At 48.1% G+C, this 21,318-nt stretch overlaps 2 protein-coding genes across 6 annotated transcripts in view; both read right to left on the bottom strand.

Annotated features, from left to right (window-relative positions):
• The window catches only part of RFFL (ring finger and FYVE like domain containing E3 ubiquitin protein ligase), a 29,034-nt gene extending 19,089 nt beyond the window's left edge, over window positions 1-9,945 (bottom strand). Inside the window, exons 1-2 of one of the 5 annotated variants that reach the window (XM_071817023.1) lie at window positions 9,804-9,945; window positions 6,308-6,497 (exon numbers count right to left, since the gene is read on the bottom strand). The gene's annotated coding sequence lies outside the window, so the exon portion shown is untranslated. Of the gene's footprint in view, window positions 1-6,307; window positions 6,498-7,236; window positions 7,548-9,803 lie in introns of those variants that run through there. The other 4 variants (XM_065853048.2, XM_071817024.1, XM_065853049.2 and 1 more) reach the window with 4 other exon arrangements.
• Window positions 9,946-11,535: 1,590 nt separating this feature from the next.
• On the bottom strand, window positions 11,536-19,201 carry RAD51D (RAD51 paralog D). Its single transcript, XM_065853139.2, has 11 exons — window positions 19,095-19,201; window positions 18,623-18,744; window positions 17,839-17,900; window positions 17,563-17,681; window positions 16,710-16,791; window positions 16,488-16,622; window positions 15,950-16,045; window positions 15,672-15,762; window positions 14,751-14,821; window positions 13,790-13,957; window positions 11,536-13,085 (listed from the first exon to the last, which is right to left on the bottom strand). Exons 2-11 carry the CDS (start codon window positions 18,702-18,704, stop codon window positions 13,002-13,004), a joined length of 990 nt encoding a protein of 329 aa, XP_065709211.1. The 5' UTR covers window positions 18,705-18,744; window positions 19,095-19,201; the 3' UTR covers window positions 11,536-13,001.
• Window positions 19,202-21,318: the final 2,117 nt, after the last annotated feature.

Raw genomic sequence — 21,318 nt, 5'->3', positions numbered from 1 at the left:
GAAGCAGCAGTGACAGTGGAAATCTCACTGTCAGAACTTCAGCAACGAGCAGTCCAGGAACCCTGGGCTATCACACACCATTTCAATCAGTCCTTTTCATTACAGGGGAAAAAAGGTCAATGCTGGCTTGCGCTCTGAATTTTTTTGCCTCTGTTCATTCACATCCTCACAAGTCTGCCTTGGGTTTCATTTCAGCCAGCTGTTTTTTTCAAACAGTGGGTAGCTGCTGAAGCTGAAAATGCAATATGTAGGAATGAATTGCTAAATGAAAACTTGAACATTTAAATAACTGTGTAGCTTCCTTAGCCAGCTCTGTTCAAGGGAGATCATAATTTCATGCTCTCTGGACTCCATCCCAAAACCCACCTGGACCACCCCTCCGTGACAGCCACACAGCAAGAGCTGGGGGAGGTTACCTGGACCTGTGCCCACCTGAAAGCCAGAAGTGGTCTCCAAAGGCACAACATAAGATTTTCAGGGAGCCTTCCTCCTCATAACACTACAAATACCCCACCATCTTCACAAGTTTTACATTGCCTAGAATAGAAAGTTGCTCAAACTATGTTTCTGCTGTGCTACAAAAGGCTGCTGAGAATTAAATGACTTCAGCGTTCAGATATTACAAACAAGAAGGAGCAGCTCCACAGTTTAACCAGGGACATCAGGCAACAGCTTTGAATTGCCTCAGCTTTTAGCATGGAAGAAGGTAACCCCTGCTGGGTGGTTTTTGTGATACTTGTCTCCTAAATGGGGGGAATGCAGGGAGCTGGAGAAAAAAGGGAAGGAGAAAGGATGTCAATTTGTATTTTCATCACATCAGTGGAGTTCCCACTTCAGATCAAGATAGATCAAGCTCTTTCCGTCAAAATCCTTGGCCCAAGAGGCCTGTAATGACAGCTGCACATCTTCTGTCATTGTGACAGGAGGTTTCTCTCCAACTGGATAAATTACATGTTCATCAACAGTTCATCTTTGGAATGATGCACTAGCACATGGGGGCAGTTGAATGGAGGAGAAAGATGCATTATCCCAGCCAGAGCTCCTCAAACTTACAAAATCCCTTATCCCAATCTCCAGAAGCAGGGCAGGGACACAGAAAACAGGAGGCACCACAACCTGCAGTGATGTGCACAGGAAGCCCTGTCCTACCTGGTGCACCAGGATTCAGAGAGACGAAGTGCTCTAAAGCAGCTGGTCCCAAAATACAGACAGTTCTAAGCACAGTCTTAAGTCTTGCAGTGCTATTCATCCAGCTGCTGAGCTTGGGTTGGAGGTGGTACAGCAGCAGCCAGAACGACATTAAGTTTGTCTGAAATTGGGATTATAGTTGGCACTAATGCTCTAAAGACACCGTGTTATCGCTGTGTCTCAGACACGCAGAATTGAGAGTGTTTGCTGATAAGCTACAACACCAGCTGGAAATTCTGTAAATTACCTTTCATGTCAAGCTTCAGGTTTATTTTTAAACACTAAACCAAGTCTTCTTTTTTTTTTAAGCCCCAAAATTCCTCACACACAAAGCCTGCTCTTCCCCCTTATTTCAGGAGCTGTTAGTAAAAAATGAACTTAAACCTCATGGAATTCATACATGTGGAAAAATGCACACGCACTATAATTGCTCACAACAGAGATCTGTGCAGACTGGTAGGTAACCTCTAACCTATTTAACTGGAGCCTGAAAAAAAGATCATTTTTATTTAGCTAGACCGAAAAAAGATCTGCCTGTATAGAAGTGAGGCACATCGTAACAAGTACAAACACTGCAGACTCATTTCGTAGCTATGCCTACTCCAAATTAATCTGAACTCAAATCCAAACTAGGTGCTGAAATAGAATAAAATGCAACTGCGTCTCATCTCCTTTGGTAGACATGGACAAAGCCAGGCACACACGTCACATCTGAAACAGCGTGGAAAGCTCTGCTCTCCCAGGCTGCAGAAATACTTACAAGTTTGTCAGCAGTTAGAGAAAGGTCCAGGATATTAAATACACCACTGAAAAGCAAACCTGAATACTAGTTTTGTTCCTGAGACAACAGGAGATATTGGAATTAAAAAGCCAATTTATTTATGGCATAGTCACCTCAGCTGTAGATAAGGAAATATACTCCATCCCCATTTGAAAAAGTTAGTACAGGTGAAAGCTTGAAAAAGCCTTTGAAGTTGCTCTCTTAAAGCATTTCCATAAATATTAAGTATGACTTTTGTGCCAGTCTCCATTTAGCACTGAAAGGCTTGAAATACACAATTGCTTACATGCAGCCCTGGACAAGAGCCTGAAAACCGAGGGGAAGTTCCAGCTTTGCCATCCTGTGTCTCTCAGCAGGACCCGCATGGACTGCCCATAACACTGATGGTGTGAAAAAGTCATTTCCAACCATCTCTGCAGGACTTGTTTCTAGGGCTGCAAGATGCTAAATGGGTTCCTTTACCCCTGCCCTCCTTCAGCCACCATGCATCTCTTCTTCCAGCCCCAGTCTCTGCACAACATTCAGGACTAGTAACCCCAGAACAACGCAAGCTGAAATCTGGGCTTTATTCGAACTGATACATGAACAAGCCCAACAGCCATCTCATCCCGTGTTTTCAGTAATTGTGTTGGTCAAAGCAAGAAGTCAGGATTGCTGAACATTAAATCATTGTTGGATCCTACCTGTATAAAAATATAATTTTAAAAGAGACTGAGAGGCTACTAGGTAATGAAAGCTTCAAACAGCCTTTAAGGCCTGGGTCTTCCCACCTTTGTCATGAAGGGGAAATAGCCCATATATGGCCCAAGCCGACAAGCGTATCAGGGTCGCATTTCAGTTCATGGGTTTTGGCGAGCCCAAGCATTCAGATATCATGAGTCAGTGCTCCAGAAATCATTGGGTTTTATAAACCAATAAATCTATTTCATTTTGTTTGTTTAATTTGCCTGGGATTTGTTGGGGGCTTTTTCCTCAACCTTTGCAGTACACAGGCATCATCACATTTTCATTTTGCTTCTCTGTAACTGGGAGGAGCACTTTTTCCATTCTGGGTTTGTTTGCTTTGTAAAATAACAGACAAGATTGTCACATTAGACTAAATCCTGGCATTGGAGCATGAAGAAAAAACAACAACATACCAGCTATCATGGAAGCTGGGAACAGATACTGTGCTGTCTTGTACTTTCACACAGGCCTTTAATAAGAAAGAACACTTCTTTTTAAAATAAAACTTCAAAACATCTTCCCTTCTGCTCTCAGATCCCAAACAAATAACTTATCAGGCACTTCAGCACGACCAGACATGACTGCTGCTGCTATGAAGCTCCCTGCAACACGATCCCTTCCACCAAGAACCTGGTAAAATCAACATGAACTTTCTTCCCGTTTGAGTTCTGCTTTTCTCAGGTCAATAGTTCAGCAGAAACTGCCCCATTTTCGATTGCACACACATTCACATGCCACTTGCTTCTATTTTTTTAAAAAAAGACCTGAATTCCATTAGGTAATTACTTTCAGATTAGTAATGGGATAAATTAGTATGGGACGGTTGGGGCTGAGGATTTTTGCTTTCAGTTTCTAGCCCTGTTGCGGACACTCTGCCTCTGGGCCACTTCCGTTCTCCACGCTTCAGTTTTCCATACATAAAATACAACTAATACCTCATCAGGGAGTGGAACTGTTAATATTTCCTTTCTTCAAAGCAGTAGTGTATTTATAATGGAATTAAATACTTTCAGAGAAGTATCGCAGCTCACAGAAGGCACTTCTGAGAAGAAATGCTGACAGTGAACAATCTCCTTGAGCATCCTACCAATTTAACATTAGAACAAAACACAAAAACAGATATAAAAAAAGGAGAGGACAAAATGATTTTGAGGCCAAGTGAGTTTCACAGAAGAAGTGCAAAAGACAATGCAAATCCAGAGGAATAGAAGCCTTAGCTTGTATTATTAAGAGTCTCATCCAGAAGTAAGAAAACAAGCTTAGGCCTCTGTAACAATCCGTTACCAAGTTGCTGAGGTTTGCAGCAGAACACTGCTGGGAAAGCACTGATGAGGAGACAGGACTCGCTCCAAGAACGATCATCTTACTTCACTTAGACAAAGCCTCTCCTGAATTAGGCTTGGCCCACATTCTGTTGTCTGAAAAGGCTTCATTATATGCAGTTGAACACATTGCTTGAATATGTGATACAAATGGCATTTGAAGCAAGAAAAGGTGAACAAACTAAAAAGGTAAAACTGCATTAAATGTGTTACGTATTATCTCTAAGCTATACTCATTTTGAAAATCTTTAAATAGGTTTTCACCCACGGAAAAGTTCAGAGATGGTATCAGCACCACTCAAGACTATCAGATAAAGCTATTTGCAGATTTAAGATGTCTCTGAGGGCAGATAAAAAGAAATGCTGCAAGTGCTTTGTTTTTAACTGCGTTACTTTGCTACATACAAGTAATCATTTACTGCTGCTTTGAATTCCAACTGCAGTCTCTATGCACATTTTGTAGGCATTGCAATTCACTTCTGAAGGTCCAGCAGCAAGACAAACAATATATTTCAATTATTTTCACAAATTTCTTCCTTCGCTCAGAATGAGATTCTCGATTTAGTTATTTTCCCTGCAAAATCAGTCTGTGATCTGTCTTCAAGTCAGAGAAGCAAGAAGGACAAATAATAACAGAAACAGAAAGAATAATAAGTTTGTCAAAAAGAATGCTGAGGTTTGGGGCTTTCTTTTTTTATTAAATACCTGCACTAACTCCCTCTTGCTTCTCGTCTGCATACGAGATGAGATCTTACTCCTCTTACCCAAGAGCCCTTTGCACAAGAAGATGCACAACAACAGAGCAGCTTTGCCTAAGCCAACAAGGAAATACACAATCACATACAACAACTGATAAACCTTTCAATCCCAGAAACATACGGCATGAATTATGCAAGTGTCAGTCTCCGACTGGAAGAAACCTGCGTTCTCAGCTCCAAGAACGTAAATCAGTATATATATATATATAAACACCAGCTTCAATTTCTACTTTTTTTTTTTTTTGATTATACAGTCAAAAGGGACTTGGAAATCTACACTTTATTTGGCATCTGAAAAATAAACTGTTTCCAAACTATTTTTGTAATGCTTGTGTAATGGCCTCAAGACAGCCGGTAATTTAGACAGCTGTGCGACGAGCCACAGAAGCTGCATTTTAGAAATCGCCCTTCTTTGGAACAATTGAAACTTTCTCCAGGACGAAGTCTGCACACAGAGAGCAGTGTTTCCCTGCAAGCATATAACAGTTTCATTATTGTTTAACTACCAAAAACCAGCTTCAACAATCCATCAAGCTTGCCATTCTATCCGTGTCTGCGGCCAGCCCACAATACACGACACATATAGGAAGATGTTCAAGGATTCAGTAAGTTATTTGTTAATCTAAACAGAGAAACATTTCCCTCCTTTTAATGATTAATTTGACATTTTAAAACCTGTTTGGGAAACCATGGGCCTGTTTGTTCCTCACATTATTAAATCCCAGTATCTACAAAGAAACCTGTTCCACCAGATGAATAAAAGCTCCATTTTAAAATACATATAAAACAAATTCAAAGGCAATCCTATAGAGAAGGGATTCCTCACTGCAACAGAGCAGCAGTACCAGCTGTGGTTCCAGCCCAGCTGTGATTATTTAACGCCATAATACAGCAGAATATTAATTTGCTGCTCACCAGCCTTCCCATCCCAGGAGGTTCAGCAGGTTTCCAAAGAACTGTGGCTGAGGCAAAGTCATAAAAAGCACCAATATGTTCATGGAACAAAATTTAGCAATGCATATTCTTATAGGCATATCCCACAAACTTCTGAATATCAATAAAAAGGTGGCAGCATAAAAAAAAGCTGATGTTAAATTAGTATTTTAGTCTACACTGAAATACAACAAGAAAATTCCTGTTCCAAGACTATTTGGGAGAGAAGCCAGATGGCATTAGAGAAAGAAGCCTAATTAATATTTCGGAGTAAAGAGAAAACCTCACGAGCAATTAATGTGAAGAATTTGTCAATTTTACAGACACTAAAAAGAATAAACAGTGTTTCAGAAAGCAACAATTATTTTTAAAGACAGTCTCTTATGGGAATATAAATTTAAAATACTAAAAAGGGCTTTCAGAGGTTGGAATAAGCCATCTCTCAATGCTGAGGAAACTGGCTGAGAAAGAAGGGAGAAACTAATGCAAAATTTGAATTCTTGATCTAACAGTCATACTCTGTTTCCTAAAGAAAACTGTAATTTTTCAACCTTGCAATGTACTTTGAAGACTGGATAAGCAACTTCAGAGGGACGTACCGTGAGGTGGTTAGAAGACTTCGTATGCAGACAAGTTCTGTTCCTGATATCAATTCAGCGATGATGCAATTCTCCTCACCTGTGAAACAGAGATTACACTCATTCATCCCTACAAAATGTTCTGTGCTCCCTGAATACCCGTTGGTGCGAGTTCAAAGTACTAATTTCTGTCTTCTTGTAATGACCATCCCTGGGAAGCAGAAGAAAACAAGTGCGTTATGGAGAGATGCAGGTAGGTCCTATCAAAACCGACAACTGGAATTGTTTTGGGGAGCAGGAGACAGGCTGGGGTTTCACGGTGGAAGCAGGACATCTGGGGAGGGCTGGAGAAACATTCACACCTGTGAATACATTGAAGCACAGAGCACAAAGAACAGGCAGATAAATGGCAGTGTCGTCGCAGTGGCGCAGACCTTAGCACAGCATTGACTGTAACGCTTCCCTGAGAAGTCAGATCAATACTTGAACATTCAGCCCACACCAGACCACTGGCAATGCTCAGGTAATTTATAGCCACGCTGTGCTTGGAGTCAGAGCTCAGACTCAGGAAGTACCGAGTTCCCTTTACTACTACATACCAATAGATCCTTTTTTGCTGGTCAGCAGCGGTGCACACACATATGTGTCCAAAAAAGGAACATGCACACACAACTATACGCATCTCACATCATCCTTCTGACAGCAAAGTGTTTTATTAAGCACCAAGTACTTGGTTCAACATACTTTCTAATTTCTTATCTTTGGATCAGGCTCTGTATGCATCAGGACTGGTCAAAGGCTTTAGAGATGTTCTGAGATATCCTACCTACGTATGAAAACGCTCTCTTCCTGTAATGGACAGGAAAGTAGCCTAAAACTAATGAAACACATTTTTTCCCTACGTGTCTTACCATGAAACCAGCCCACATGAGATGAGGGTAGCATTTTACCTGGGTAGACGTGCGGACACAAAGACACCAGCCTGCCTGCAACACGGGTTTAGGCGAGTCAGAGGCACAGGGAGATGAAAGCACCACGGCAGACGACTGCACGGAAATCTGCTTACGCCCTTCCACCACGCAAAAGCTCGTTCAAAGTCTAAAGCACGAGTTTTAATAACCCTTCTATATATAGCACTGGAGATTCAGCTCAAATCGTGCTCAAGTCTGATTGAAGAGTTTACAGTCTCTCTAAGTTGTTACAAACAACAAACCGTGGTAGAAAGTTGTGTAACAACAAATGAAGATGACAACTTAAAAACAAACAAATGAAACAAAACCAACACAAAACCTGACTGAAGTCAACCACAATAAAAAGAAAACTACAGGCCTGGAGAAAAGATAGATACATAGATAGATAGATAGACAGATAGATTGATTTTGGTCAGAAATTCAACTTGTGACCACCAACCCCAAAATATAATTCGTATATATTCTTGCTTTGTGCCTTCATTGCAGAGTACTGTACTCAGCTCTCATTTCAAGTTGACTTCTAAGAGCCCAATCACATGTACCGCCCATGAGAAAGACTGAACGTCAGCCTAGTTTTTCTGCCTGACAATTAAACAAACTATTTAAATGACGGCTTTAAAACTGATCCAAGTCAGCAAAAACTTGAGTAGTTAAGCACTAACCCATGAACACCAGTGTCAAGGCAATCAGCTTTTAATTAAGAGTTCCATTGGTACCAGCTGAGGGGACATGCAAACCAGAGCGCTGCAGCCCGGTGACTGCACAGGCAGAGAGAATTACCCATAATGGAAAACAAGACAATAGCCTGAGTAAATTATTTGGATTCATTAGACTCAATTGTTCTACCAAAACCAATTTTGTTTATAAGGATGAATGCAAGATCCCCCTCCCCATCACTGTGAACACAAAAAGTGTTAATAAGATCACAGTATTTGATGGGCCGTGGTAGGTAAGTGCAGGGATCTGGAATTTGTAGAAAACAACATATAAAAGCTCACAGCTTTGTGTGCCACTTCTTGGCTCTAGAAAACAAGGTAGCAGTGGAAATGATGACATGAGGTAAATACTTTGTTTGTTTGTTTCATATAATCATGTATCTGTCTTAATGATTATTTATCTTAAAATATGCACTTCAAGGTTTTGAAATACGACCAACTACAATGTAAACACACAAAAAATACAAACTTATAACACACCTGTCATTCCACACCCTAACGAAACTGAGACCTAAAGCAGCATTTTGTAAATCCAGTAAATTCTATCCATTCCATAGGTTCCTACACCACCATGTTCTCCAAAAACAAGGTCCAAGACCTTGTGTGCTGCCCACAGAAGATCCATTCTGTGTCAGAGGGGAGGAAGTGAGCTCACACAAAACACATAAATGAAACCTTTTTATGTCTCAGCAAATTAAACATTACCCTGAACCTATCTTAATCAAGCAACCATAAAACTAAAACATTCCTATCTACACTTTAACATTATACTTCCCTCTACAGTATCTCAGTAAGCCTGGCCATCCTCCCAGTGTTTGAAAACACATGACGTTTTCAAGTGCAACTCTTATTTATCAGACGGTCATAACATCGAGCACATTCATTCTTAGCTGCTTTGCCAAGTCCCTGGTCTGTAAAGGCTCAGCCTGGGCTTAAGAACCTGCAATCACACACTGAAATACCAGTAAGAAACCAATTTGATGATATGTCAACACTTTCTCCACAGGAAACACCTTGACGAGTTAACAGGAACAAACTGTTCTGAAGAACAGTCGAGTACTTTTATTATCTGAACTCCTTTTGCCTTCTGCGGCAAGGGCAGGACCTGCGTAGCTTTCGCTTTGCTGAGCGCCCCTGAATTTGAGCAGAAGCGGAGCAGAGTTGCTCATTAAGAAAATAACCCGGGTCCTTCCTACCACAGCAGCACCACCCCAGGTACCAATACCAAACAAATTAGTACCTCAGACATCCCAAAATGCAAAGAGACAACAATTTAAGTGAAGAGCTGTACTGAAGGCTGGCGCTTATCCAGAATTCCTCAGTTCTCACAGCATTTTGAGCAGAATAACCCGCTGAACCTCAGAGCGCCTTTGGGAGCATAATGCAAAAAAGGGAAGAGTTTCTGAACGCCACTTTCTAAACAAAAGAGGCTGTACCTGAGTCCCACCTGCCCTGGTAGGGAACCCTGCAAGCACTTCCCATGAAGGAGTCTGTCTCCCCAAAACTAGATCCCAGGTGCTCGCAGCCCCACTCCAGCCTCTCCCTGTCCCCCACCAACCCTGTTCCCCCTGCCCCGTGCCCCCCAAGCCCTGGCAGTCCCCTCCTGCCCCGTATTCCCCTATACCCCCAATTCACAGCCATCTCCCCACCCCACAGTCACCGATAACCCTCAGTGATCGTTCCACAGCCTCACGGCCCCATTACCCGGCCCCATTGTCTCACACACCCTCGCTCCCCCACACCCCAAACCCTGTCAGCCCCCCGAAGGCCCCACCCCCTCCAAGTCCTTGCAGCCGCCTCCCCAACACCGGCAGCACCACAACCCCTCACCTGCTCCTTCGGCAGCCTCATCCCGGAGGGAGCAGCGGGGCCGCGCCTGGCCGGTTGGCCCCCAACCCTCCGCTCGGCGGCGGCGGTGCTATGGCAACTGCCCACCGCGCGGCGGCCAACCACGGAGAGCAGCCCAGAGCGGCGCCCATAGAGTGTTCCGCGCGGCCCGCCCCTGGCGGCGCGGCGGCTTCTCTGGCGCCCTCAAGAGGCCGAGGGGGCAGCGCCGCCCGCGGGACGCGGAGGCTCCGAGGGTCAAAGGCTCGAGACCCCGCCTCGGCAGCGGGGATGGGGGGCTGAGGGGTATCCTATGTGCTTCACAAGGATTCCCACTGTGTGCACGGAGACTTCACAGAATCACTGAATGTTAGGGATAGGAAGGGACCTCGAAAGATCATTTAGTCCAATCCCCTGTATAGCATGGGAAGCTATAAATACAGGTACACCCATACATATGTGTGTGCACACATATATGCACATAATACATATAAACACATGCTTATATATATGTTTTGTAAATATCAAGGGAAAACAAGCCCTCAGTGCAAAAAGGCATCCCCACTGCTTGGGGTGAGGGGTGCCCTGTCTGCCTGGAACAGGTTTTATCACCCCATTCTGGGCCTTTCCTGCAGTTTTCCACCTGATTTATGCAACAGAAAGCAGCAGGGAGAGGGGACATCCTGGTGTGCACTGGCACAGCCAGACCCCTGTTTACCAGATTACAGAAGTGCCTGTCAGAGTATGGAGGAGAAAGGCCGAATTCGGATATTTAGGTCAGAAACATTTTTCAGCTTTATTTTACTTATGCAAACTTACGGCAAATCACCTTGAGCACGAAGTCAAGTTTTTCCAGACCAGGTAACAGATTCTAGTAGCCTGAACCCTTCTGCCATCCACACACCAATCAGTCACCAGCACCCACAGCAACACCAACCCTGTGGCAATGCAGCCAGAAATTCGGAACATTGCCACCACCTCACACACCTGCTGCCGACCTCAGTGGCAAACCCAGGAGCAGAGGAGCTGCTCAGCTGTGCCCCACATCACTCCATCCTCTCCAACCTATCCAGCTGCTTCCCAAAAGGGCATAAAACTCCCACAGCTACAATTCACTGATTGCCAAGGCACGAAAATCTCTCCCAGCTCATGGCCATGCCCAAAAGCCTAGGACAGGCAGCTTTGGAGGAGCCTGCACATCATCACCTTTCCCCCCATCTCTTTCTGACCAACTGGCACAGTCCTGGTGGAATCACCGTCCCACGACAGCTGCCCAGTGACTAAGTGCAAGAGCAGAGTTTCTTCTGTCATTTCCTGGGCACAAGGCTGGGCTCGCACCAAGGCTGCTGCAGGGTTCAAAGGGGGCTGTTCCCTTCTCATCCTCCTGCTAGTCAGGGGAAGGACTCAGCAAGAAAGTCCCCTTGGTTCAAATATAACCAAAAAGGCTTCAATTTGGATCATCCCCTTTTCCACATACCCCTGTGAACCTTGCTCTCCTTACAGAACCTCAGGCAGAGAGATAAAATAGAACAGTTTGGGTAGGAATTTGAGCACACCTGTTCTTTATTCGCAGCTTCATAACAAGCTGAATTTTCTGCTTTTAAGGACCAGCCACATCAGCACAGGTCTCCAGCAGACAGGAGAATCATCATCCTCCTCCCCCCAGCCTGTGAACCCTGGGGCCAAACCTCCCCCTTCCCAACCTTGAGCATCCCAGTAATGCAAGTAAACACACAACTTTAAAATACGTTTATTTTTACTGGAAACTGTTTAATGGTACAGCTCTGGCATGTTCCCCTCCTCAGGAAGGACCTGCTGGGAACGCAGCCATTCCCACAGCCGCATAGATGGGGCTGTAGTGGCTGGGTGGCCACAATGGAGGAGGTGGGACCTGCCCCCAAAATCACAGCCATGGGAGCACCAAGGGCTCAGTTTCACAGGAAGCACAGCTCTGACAGATATGCAAGTCAAAAATATCTGTGCTGAGACCTGCCATTGCCTCTTAGAAAACTCAAACATGTTCACATACCCCTTTTAGCTGCCCCTTTCCTACAGCAGTTATTGCTCACAAATGCAGGGCTGTATGGAGTCATGTCTGCTCTGGAGAAATTAGCACCCAAGTTCTGGTTTAATCAGACTCCTCTTTGCCCAGCACTCGTATAGAAGGCTCCAGGAGCTGTACTGCTGTGTTATTAGTTTAACAAGCATGACCTGATAAGTCCCAGCACCCACAATGTACATCAGCAGCCTTGGAGGTGCAAGCTGTACCTCACCTCACCTGCCAAGGAGGTTTCTTATTAACTAGAGAATGAGGGTGCCTAAGATATTTGGGATCACGAGAGGCCACGCTCCATCCCAGCCTCCCATCTCCCCCCCAGCCCTGCATAAGCTCCCAGGAGGGGGCCCAGAGCAGCTGGAAAGCACTGGAGCAAGGAGAGATTATTTTAAACTGCACCACATGCAATGAGCATCGGACAGGGCCAGCTGGTATCAGTCAGGACTGGTCCAGCACAGCTGATCCAGATCATCACCTCCATCAGTTAACAGCAGTTCTTTGCACAGCACAACAGTGCCCCAAAAATACCAGCAGCTCCCTGTAGGGCTTGGTGTTAATTATACTTCATGGAGAGGTCAGATCAAACATCTGATTATGTCCCTGCTCATGAACAGCCTGTCCCACCCCAGTCCTGCTAGGGACTAAACCTCAACATTTTAATTAAGTTAACAGCAGCCACTATTAATTGAATTCTAGCTCTCAACAACCACAGCAGTGTGCAACATCTTTTTCTTAAATTTCTGAACCAAGATGACAGTGGGCTGCCCAAGGATGCTCAGAGCTCCGGGATCAGTTGGCAGCAAGTTATGGGGGAAACAAAACCATCATGAGGAGTCATGGGTTTGTGCAGGGACCTACCAGCTGGTCCCAAGCCAACCCCTTGGGACAGGGCTGGCTCTGCTGGTTGAAGACAAGCCTGCAGCAGAGGAGAGGACCCGGTTGTGCTGCTCACACAGCCTAGTCACCGCAGGCAGCATCTGCTGAGGCAAGGAGATCCCCAGGCAAGCCCACATTCATTTTCTCCCCAGCACAGAACAAGAGCTTCATGTTGGTCCTGCAGGACTCAGACACAGTCTGGAAAACCTTCAGTGCACTTGCCTGCTTTTTTGCAGCTCTCTTGGACCTTGACCTTTTTTTTTCCACCCACATCAGAGCCCCTTTGTGGGTGTTGCTGCGCTTGGTTCCCGCGCTTCACAGTTTCCAATATCCAACTCCATCTGTATTCCTGTCGGCTGCAAGGAGAAACAGGAGCTTAACCTCACACTCCTGGGATTCTACAGGTAAACCTGCACATCACTCTGTTACCTGCCCCAGAGCCAAAAATCCCCAGTTACGTCCCCTTAAGGATTTCTTTCTGCCAGTGCCCTCATTCTAACTGGGTCTGCTGAACACAGATGCAAATAGAGAATGCAATTTAGTAAAGAACATCTTGTTCTGAGATATCCACAGACACGCTGTCATTTAGCGCATCCAGGACATTTTGCTGCCCAGTACACTCTCACATCCAGACCCACCTGGATGAGGATGCAGAGCAGGTTTGGAGCTGGGAGGCTCAGGCAGCACAGCCCCGTACATCAGCAGGATTCAAACCAAAGTCACCTCTGCAGGTGTCAGAGCCAGCTCAGCAGGATCCTCACTGCTCACATGCCATCAGGACAGCGAGACACATTTGGGGAATGAGGTGACCTGGACTGGAAGTGGTGCCACCCATTTAACCTGCCTACAAATATGATCTCGGGCTGTTGGGAGCAGAACAGATGCTCTTCCACAGCACACAACCAAGCTGCATTTGCTCCTCTCCCACTGCCATGGGTCACCTGGCAAAGCCTGATCCTGCCCTACCCACAGAAAGAGTCTCCTCCCTCTGCCCCAAAGCCAGGTCCATATCACATAGCTGCTCCTCCATTACCAGAGGGACAGGTCCGGGGAGCCTCACCTGCCGGGGTGACTTTGCCAAGGAAGCAACACGCTGTGTGGTGACTTTCTCCCAAGTGGCTTCCTTGCTCTCCAGCAGCACCCTGGTGCTGGGTACGAAACTCCAGGAGCGGCCAAGGGCTGGCTTCAGCAGACCAGTGCTGCTGTCCCTTGTCACCTGGTTAGTCACCTGCAGCACAAACAGGCTTATCAGCACCCAGGAGAAGCAGTGCCAGCCATAATAAAACCCTGGAGATCACCAGAAGATAATGGCCAATCTGCCACGTCTGTAAAGTTTTTTCTTCTCCTTCCTAGCACAGCCATACCATCCCCTCTAAACACAGCCCATGGTCCCAGGTACATGCTCAGGTAGGAGCTCACTGGTATCTGCAAGCTGCAGTGACTCCTGGTGCTGAAGTCACCTGCAAAGTTTAACTTGGAGCCTCCAAGCATCCTTCCAGGCACCCTGTCCTTGTCACCTTATCACTGATCAGAGCAAGGGCAGCACTGTCTTGATGCCTTCCAGTGTCAGGTTCAACAGACCATCATTTTCTGTTGTGGTTTTCCCCATTAATTGTGGTCACAGCAACCTGTGTGCGTGCACTGAAGCAAACACAATCGGTCAACAGAGCTGACCAACAAGACCCCAGCTCCTCCAAGGTAACTAAGCAAGAGGTCACTTAGTAAGCTGGCCAGCCCCTTAAATGGCGTTATATCAAAAATAAATAGAAACAACCTTTTAATCTGTCTGTACTTAATTCTGCTTTGCTCTATCAAGCAAATGCCTTGTTGGCTGAGAACAGCAATAAGAACAGGGGGTAGATCAGCCCTGTTCTTGATACACACTTGCTGGAACAAGAAATCCCTGGGCAGAGCCACACTGGGGAGCAAAGGCCTCTTGCTCCTGCTCAGCTGGGAGTGGGGATCCCCCTTCCCTGGGGCTCCAGAACCTCCCCAGGGCTCCTCACCACAGCAACACTCACCACAACAGCGAGGCTGAACTCCCTGGCCAGTGTCTTCAGCTCCTTGGCCAGCTGCATCATGATGGCCAAGCCTGGAAGAGGACAAAGCATTCGGGTGGCAGCCCCCAAAGTGCACCTTGGAGGCAGGTGACGCCTGGATTTGCACAAGCACTAGAATTAGTGCCAGCGCTGGTGTTCATGGGCACCTTGAACCCATTTCCGTCACCAGCACCCCAGGGTACCCATGACACTCGCACACTTCAGGGCACCTCAGCTGAATGGATGTAGCATGGACAGACCAATCCCCAAATTGTCCCATCCTCTCCCTTCCCACCTCAGAAGCCCTGAGGCCAAAAAACCTGCAAAAGACCAGGAGCTCCAGAAAAAGCTGGTCAGGTCAATTTAGTACGTAGAGGATCCCTCTTCTCCAGCTCACGGCCTCACTTCCTACAGCCCATGGCTGTGAGGGGACCTCCTGCGATAGCACAGGCAACCACCCAGGTGTGCCAGACCCTTTGGAAGGTGTTTGAGGGGCCTCCTTGGCATCTCAGCCAGCAGAAAGCCCCTTGCTCCTGATTTATGGTCCTTTCTGGCAGGAAGAGCCTCAAGGGAGCTTTACAAACTGTGCCAGCAACCATGATGTATCTGTGACACTGTAAGGAGAGCTTTTAACATGGGCAAACAGTTCAGTGCCTCCTCTGTCCCTTGGCTGTGTTTCAGACCACCAGCACGAGCTTGCACAGCCACAGCCAGCCTGAATGTTTGCCGATAGCACTCCAAACAGACTTGCCATTTATCCACTTGCAGAGGAAAACCTGGGAGCAGCTCCACCCACACCCATCCTGCCCCAGCTCCAGGCACGGCACATACGGGAGGAAGATGCTCTCCAGGACAAACAGAGAGGTCTGCAACGTCATTGCACGTACTAACAAAGCAGCTCACCCTCTGACTGCTTGCCACCCAGCAGCGGGTAAACCACAGCAGAGACCGAGTCGACCATCACGACCTTGAGAGGCCCCATGGAGCTCATGACCTGAAAGAGGGAGGCACTGTGTGCAACATGGAGTAACAAATCCAGCAGTTTTGGGAGATCATGAGCGGCACAGAGGCTCAAATATCCCCAGGACAGGGTCATCTGGTGTCACCCATCAGGCACGCAAGTTCCGCTGCCTTTCTTATAGCTCTGGGGAGGGGAAAGGGTCCTGGAGCCTCACTCCTACCTGCTGAGACAGGCGATCCCGCAGGTCCTGCAAGGCACTCAGCACCTCATAGATGTCGAAGGCACGGATCACCTGGATCCGCTGCAGAGCCTCCAGCTGTGGCACAAAGTGGCATCAGCAACAGCCCCATCCCCTCCAGGACCCACCATATTCCTTCTGCTCAGCTGCTACCAGCTCTCTGCATTTATACCAAGCCACAGAGACAGTGACCCTTATTTCTTCCACATTTGCCTCCAGCCCATGAGCACTGTTGTCCCCAGTGCACTGATGGAAGCAGCAATGCAGATCAACCTCAGTGAGCAAAAGCTACAAAGAGCTACAGCAAGCCCTCCCCTTCTTCCCAGGAAAAAACCTGAAGTGCAGCATCTGTCCCTGATCACAGCACCCACCCAGACACAGGAGGAAGAGTTTGGACCCAAAAAAGCCCATGGGGACAAAGGCAGAGCTGGACAGAAAAAAAGCCATCTCTGGGCATTGTCTGCAGGCAAGAGCCAGGGCAGTTTATTGGAGAAGCAGGAGCAGCTCCAGGGGAACTTGCCTGCTCTTCCTCATCCTCTGCCCTGGCTCGAAGGATCTGGTAGAGACGGGAGGCGGCGAACCCACCCGTGGAGTCGAGGAACAGGACATGCTGCTTGAGACCAAGGGACACACTGGCCGCAATGCCCAGGCACACCTAGAGAGGCAGAGACGAGGATCAGCCAGCCCCCCCGGTCCCTCTGCTTCACCCTGCCTGTCCTGTCACCTCCTCTGTCCCGCTCACCTGCGTCTTCCCGCTGCCCGGTGCTCCCATGAGCTCCATCACTTCCCCCGTGTACAGCCCAGAGTCCAGCAGCTTGTCCAGGCTACAGGTTGAATACAAGGTAGGATCATCAACACATCTTCAGGCAGAATGGCAGGGGCATTGGGAAGCAGCAGTCCCCAGAGTTCCCTTCCCAAATGCAGACATATACCTCAGGCTCTGCCCCTTCCTTCCTTCCCACCCTTAAGCTCTCTCCACATTGTGGGAAACAGCAAATCTGCAGTGTGGGGGACACACAAGGACAGTCCCAAGTTGGAGTAGAACTGCAGTCCTGGCAGCAAGGTTTGAATACCCAGGGTTTCTCTGCATAGTCACTCTAAGAACCCAGCGAGGAGACAAGGGACAAGAAGAAGTAAGGACATGCAATAGAGTAACTCATTTCGATGCTTGAACTAGACAGTTTGGCCCATCATCACTCAACAGTCCTCCCAGATCCATAACCCTCCTCTCTGGAGCCCTCAGGACAAACGCTGAGGGCAGCATGCTGTCTAGTCTAGATGTAAGACATACAACCACATCCCAAAAGGTGTGCAGGCTCTTGCAAGGACAATGGCAATGTCACTCCCTCAAGGGACACAGACCAGCTGGCTTTGCAATCACAGAACATAAAGAATAATCATATTTTGCTCAAAAAAGGCAGAGTCAGGCTGTGGCTGGAAGTTTTTCGAACAGCTTCTGGGGATGGTTTGGTCACCATTGAGCCTGCTCATGGCATCACCACATTGAAACTCAAAGTCTACACTGGGCAACCACAGCCTTTTGCAGCAAGTCCAGCTGTGGACAGACCTGCTGGCTTGCCAGGCGATGTACTGACCTTGGGCTCCCAGTGGGCAGGATGGCCGTGGAGCTCTTGAGCTCCTCGTAGAGGTCTGCTCCATTGGCAGGGAAGGCAGAGAACTGGGCCAGGAGCACACGTCTCACCGCAACCAGCGCCTGGTGGGCAGAGAGACGTCTGGAAACAGGACTGAGGATGTCCAGGGCCAACAATGTCTGCTGCAGAAGGCCCTCCCAGACAAGCCCATCTAAGCTGTGAGCTGAACAGCTCTGAGCCCCCTGGTTAACATTCCAGGACTTAGGAGTTACCCTTTACCTTGTAAGACAGGGAACACTTCTGGGCAACATCCTCCATGTCTGAGGACACAAAGTCCACCACTGCAAATAACATAAGGGACAAGAAGTTGGAAGCCAAACCCATGGCTCCAGCACCCAATGGATCTCACAGACTTCATTTAACAAGAACAAAATAGTGCTTTTCTCAGTTCTAACCCAGTTTCTCAGAGCAAGTAAAAAACCCAACTGAAGTCTTTTTCTTCTCCCCTAAGTGCAGGAGGTGCCCAGGGTGTAGTGTGCCAGAAGCCAGGGCATTTTTCAGAGAAAAAAATGCACAAACCCTCCCAAAATACCTTATAAAAAGCAAAAAGTGATGGTCCCTCAAGGAACCCCCACTGACACCCCTACCATGTCCTAACACTTCCCTACTCCCATGGAGAAGTCCTGACTCATTGAATCCACCCGGAGAACCCAGAAGACTTCCAGCAAGGAGTACACAAGAGAAATATTGCACCAAACCACCCTTCCAGGGCACAGGGACTGGAGCTGCAGCCCCCCCAGCTCCTGTAATCAATGCCCAGCGTGCCCATGACAGTCAATTCGTGTCCACCCTACTTTTCTCTATCAGGCTCTAACAAAACTCCCATCTGCAGCTTCTGAGCCACAAGCCAAAGCCACAGAGACTGGGGATGTTTTCCAGGGGGCTGCCCCACAGCCCAGACCGGCCCAGGCAGGCAGATGGGTCCTGCACAGGAGGAGAGTGCGGTGCCACCCCAAATGTGCAGGGAATGATGCTCCCAAAGACACCGCTGCTGCCCCGTTACCTGTCCTGATGCCATTTGCCCTGAGAAGCTGGATCATGTCTTCGGTGAGACCAGGGCAGAGCCCAGCCCGCAGGACCACCATGTCCCCAGCCAGCCCAGGATGCCAGCAGAAGACAGGAGACCTGCAGAGGAGATAGGAGAGTGGATTGGGCACTATCCTGATGTAGATCGTGCCTGTCCCCTGAGCCACACACGGGGGAGAAGCACTACACAGGCTGTGTCTAGGATGGGTAGTCTCATCAAGTGTTTAGTCCCCTTTTAGTGCCAAACAGCCCCAAATCCTGCAGCCACCCCCAAGCAGGCTGATAGGGGACACTGCCGTGGGGACATCGCTTGGGCGAGCGTGTCCCCATCCCGGCTGCCTTCAGCAGAGCTCTCGGGGCAGGGACACCCTTGTGCCCACAGAAAGCCCCACGCCGAGTTTCCCACCCCATCCTCACTGCCCTGTCCTCCCTTTGCACCCCGAATGCACCTCGGCCTCCCCAGGCACCCCAAACCGGGCTGCCCCGAGCGCTTGTCTCCGTCCCCTTTCCTGCTTCCTGCAGGCAGCGGAAGAGCCGGGCAGGGCTCACGTTTGCTCCAATTGCTCGTATTTGCACCCCCATCTAGCGGCTGCACAGCCGGCCCCACAGCGAACCCCTGTGCAAGCGCCAGCGCCCGGCACCGCGGTCCCCAGAGCGGGGCTGCGCAGGGTGCCGTGTCCCCGCAAAGCAAACGGGTCCCTGGAGGGAAGCGCTGCAGCCCCCGCCTGTAAACCCCTCTCCAGAGCTCCTCCTGCAACGAGCAACCTCTGCAGCTGCTGGCACCCAAAGGTGCTTCTAGAAACGCACAGAGCAAATAGATGCTTTCAGCTGGCAGCACAAACACCAGGGGAGCACCAGAGCCTGCTTGGGAGCTGCAGCAAAATTGGAACAAAAGAACCAGAAATAGGAGCTTCCCCCCCCTCTACTTAAAACAACTCCCCCCACCAGCTGCCTTTAAGTGACCATTAGCACAGGTGCCAGCAATGCCGCGGCTCCCAGGCTCTATAAATACCAGAACTACAGAGTGGGTTGACTGGTTTTTCTGCTGGGTGCTGCTGCTATAGAGAATTAAGTAAGCTAGTTTAAAAATTGAGACAGAGTGAGGACAGAGAGGAGGCTATTCCAGTCTTTCCTTGCAGACCTATGTGTGTTTGTTAATAGGGATTGTTTCACTTTTTAAGTGATGGTTTGTGTTTATGGCTGGACTTTCTGCTGCTGGTGTGGCTGAGTGCTTGCTGATAGAGCAGCTGATATGAACAGGACAAAACCTTTAACTTCTGCAGTTTTTTTCAGAGATGAGCCTGAGCTCAGTGCTAACACTTCAATGGCCCCAAACTTGCATTAGGAGTTTGGGAGTACCTGTAAAAGGAGTTGCATACAGACTTACCCCAAGGAGAAGGTCTCTGATGCTGTGTTAGAGAACAGCTCAAGCCCTGGGTGCTGAGCACAGCTGTCTCTGTATCTTTGCTGTTGCTCTAAAGAGGCTGCAGCTCATCCTGGGATTTTTTGGAAGGTGACTTCACCATGGACCACCCCAGCTCTCTTCGGGCTCCTGGACTAGAAGGTGGCTTGGAGCCATGAGGTGAGGTGGGATCCCAGGGCTGGGGTTGTCCAGACTCATCAGCCAATGCTTGTTGAGGTTATGGGGTGGAAAATCAAGATTTTTTGGGGGGGTTGCTGCCCTGTAGGTAGGGAGAGCTCTGTACCCAAAAGGGGCTTGCTGCAGGGGAAGCCCAGGCGCTGTTCCCCTACCGGGACTTGAATTTCCCCAGAAAAAGTATTGGTGGCTGTTGTGTGGTCTTTTCTACATATTTTTTCCTCCTTTCTCAACTGATGCCTCAAGAGGGCCCCCTGCACTTGCTGCTGAGCCTGCCTGCCCTGCCAGCCTCTCCAATGCAAGGTCTGTCGCAGGGCACATCAACGCAGCTGCTCCAGCTGCAGGGAGGCACAGGGGTAAGGTAGCTCCCTGGACCAGGTACCCCCATCCCGGGCAGCCAGTCTTCTTCCCTGTCGGGACAGTGTGATCACCAGTACCCAGCCCCAAAAACACAGACCAAGGGGATCTCAGGTTGCTCTTAGCTCTGTCTTGAACACGAGCGTCATCAAACACAATTTTATTTTGTAACTTAGTTTACTTGAAGTACCTGCAGTGATTCTGTTTGTGAAGATAAAGCCTTTATTCTGGATGACTTGAGAAAGGCTGTACTATATACACCATGAGCACTGAAATGGAAAAAGCTGACCCTTCCCCTATACCTAAAGCAATGTTGGAAGGGGTGTCTGGCATGTTAGTCCATGTGAGTCCTAGAAAAGCCACTGTACTGAGTCTATCCAAGGCAGAAATGGCCTCTTACACCCTTCACAGATGTGGTTCTTGTGCCTTGGACCTGTCTCTGGACAGCTGAAGGTGTTTGAGCTTCCTACAACTGCTCTGCAGGTCATATGCTGTGAAGGGACTTCCAAATTGCTTTGTAATCACCTTCTGCCTGGATACCAGCAGCAGGTAGCACTGTCAGTGCTGGCAAAATAAATAGGAGGGCAGTCTTATGCCAATTCTTGCTGCATAAGCTCAACAAGCCACAACACAGATCATTGGTATTAAAGAAGACTGACTTTCTCTTGGCAGTGTCTCAATGTGGAAGTGCATTGTCTGCTATAGCTCAGCTCTGCGGC

Source organism: Patagioenas fasciata, chromosome 19 (genome assembly GCF_037038585.1).
Source record: "Patagioenas fasciata isolate bPatFas1 chromosome 19, bPatFas1.hap1, whole genome shotgun sequence".
Classification (NCBI taxonomy): Eukaryota; Metazoa; Chordata; class Aves; order Columbiformes; family Columbidae; genus Patagioenas; species Patagioenas fasciata.
The sequence above is the reverse complement of the archived record's forward strand: the minus strand, read 5'-3'. Positions and strand labels throughout refer to the sequence as shown.

Excerpts from the sequence above, each read along its gene's own strand:
- RAD51D (XM_065853139.2), bottom strand. The coding sequence starts at position 18,704 with ATGGTGGTCCTGCGGGCTGGGCTCTGCCCTGGTCTCACCGAAGACATG. Across the intron at positions 17,901-18,622 it reads GGCAAATGGCATCAGGACAG|TGGTGGACTTTGTGTCCTCA; the intron begins GTAACGGGGCAG and ends TGTTATTTGCAG. Across the intron at positions 13,958-14,750 it reads AGTTCAGCCTCGCTGTTGTG|GTGACTAACCAGGTGACAAG; the intron begins GTGAGTGTTGCT and ends TTTGTGCTGCAG.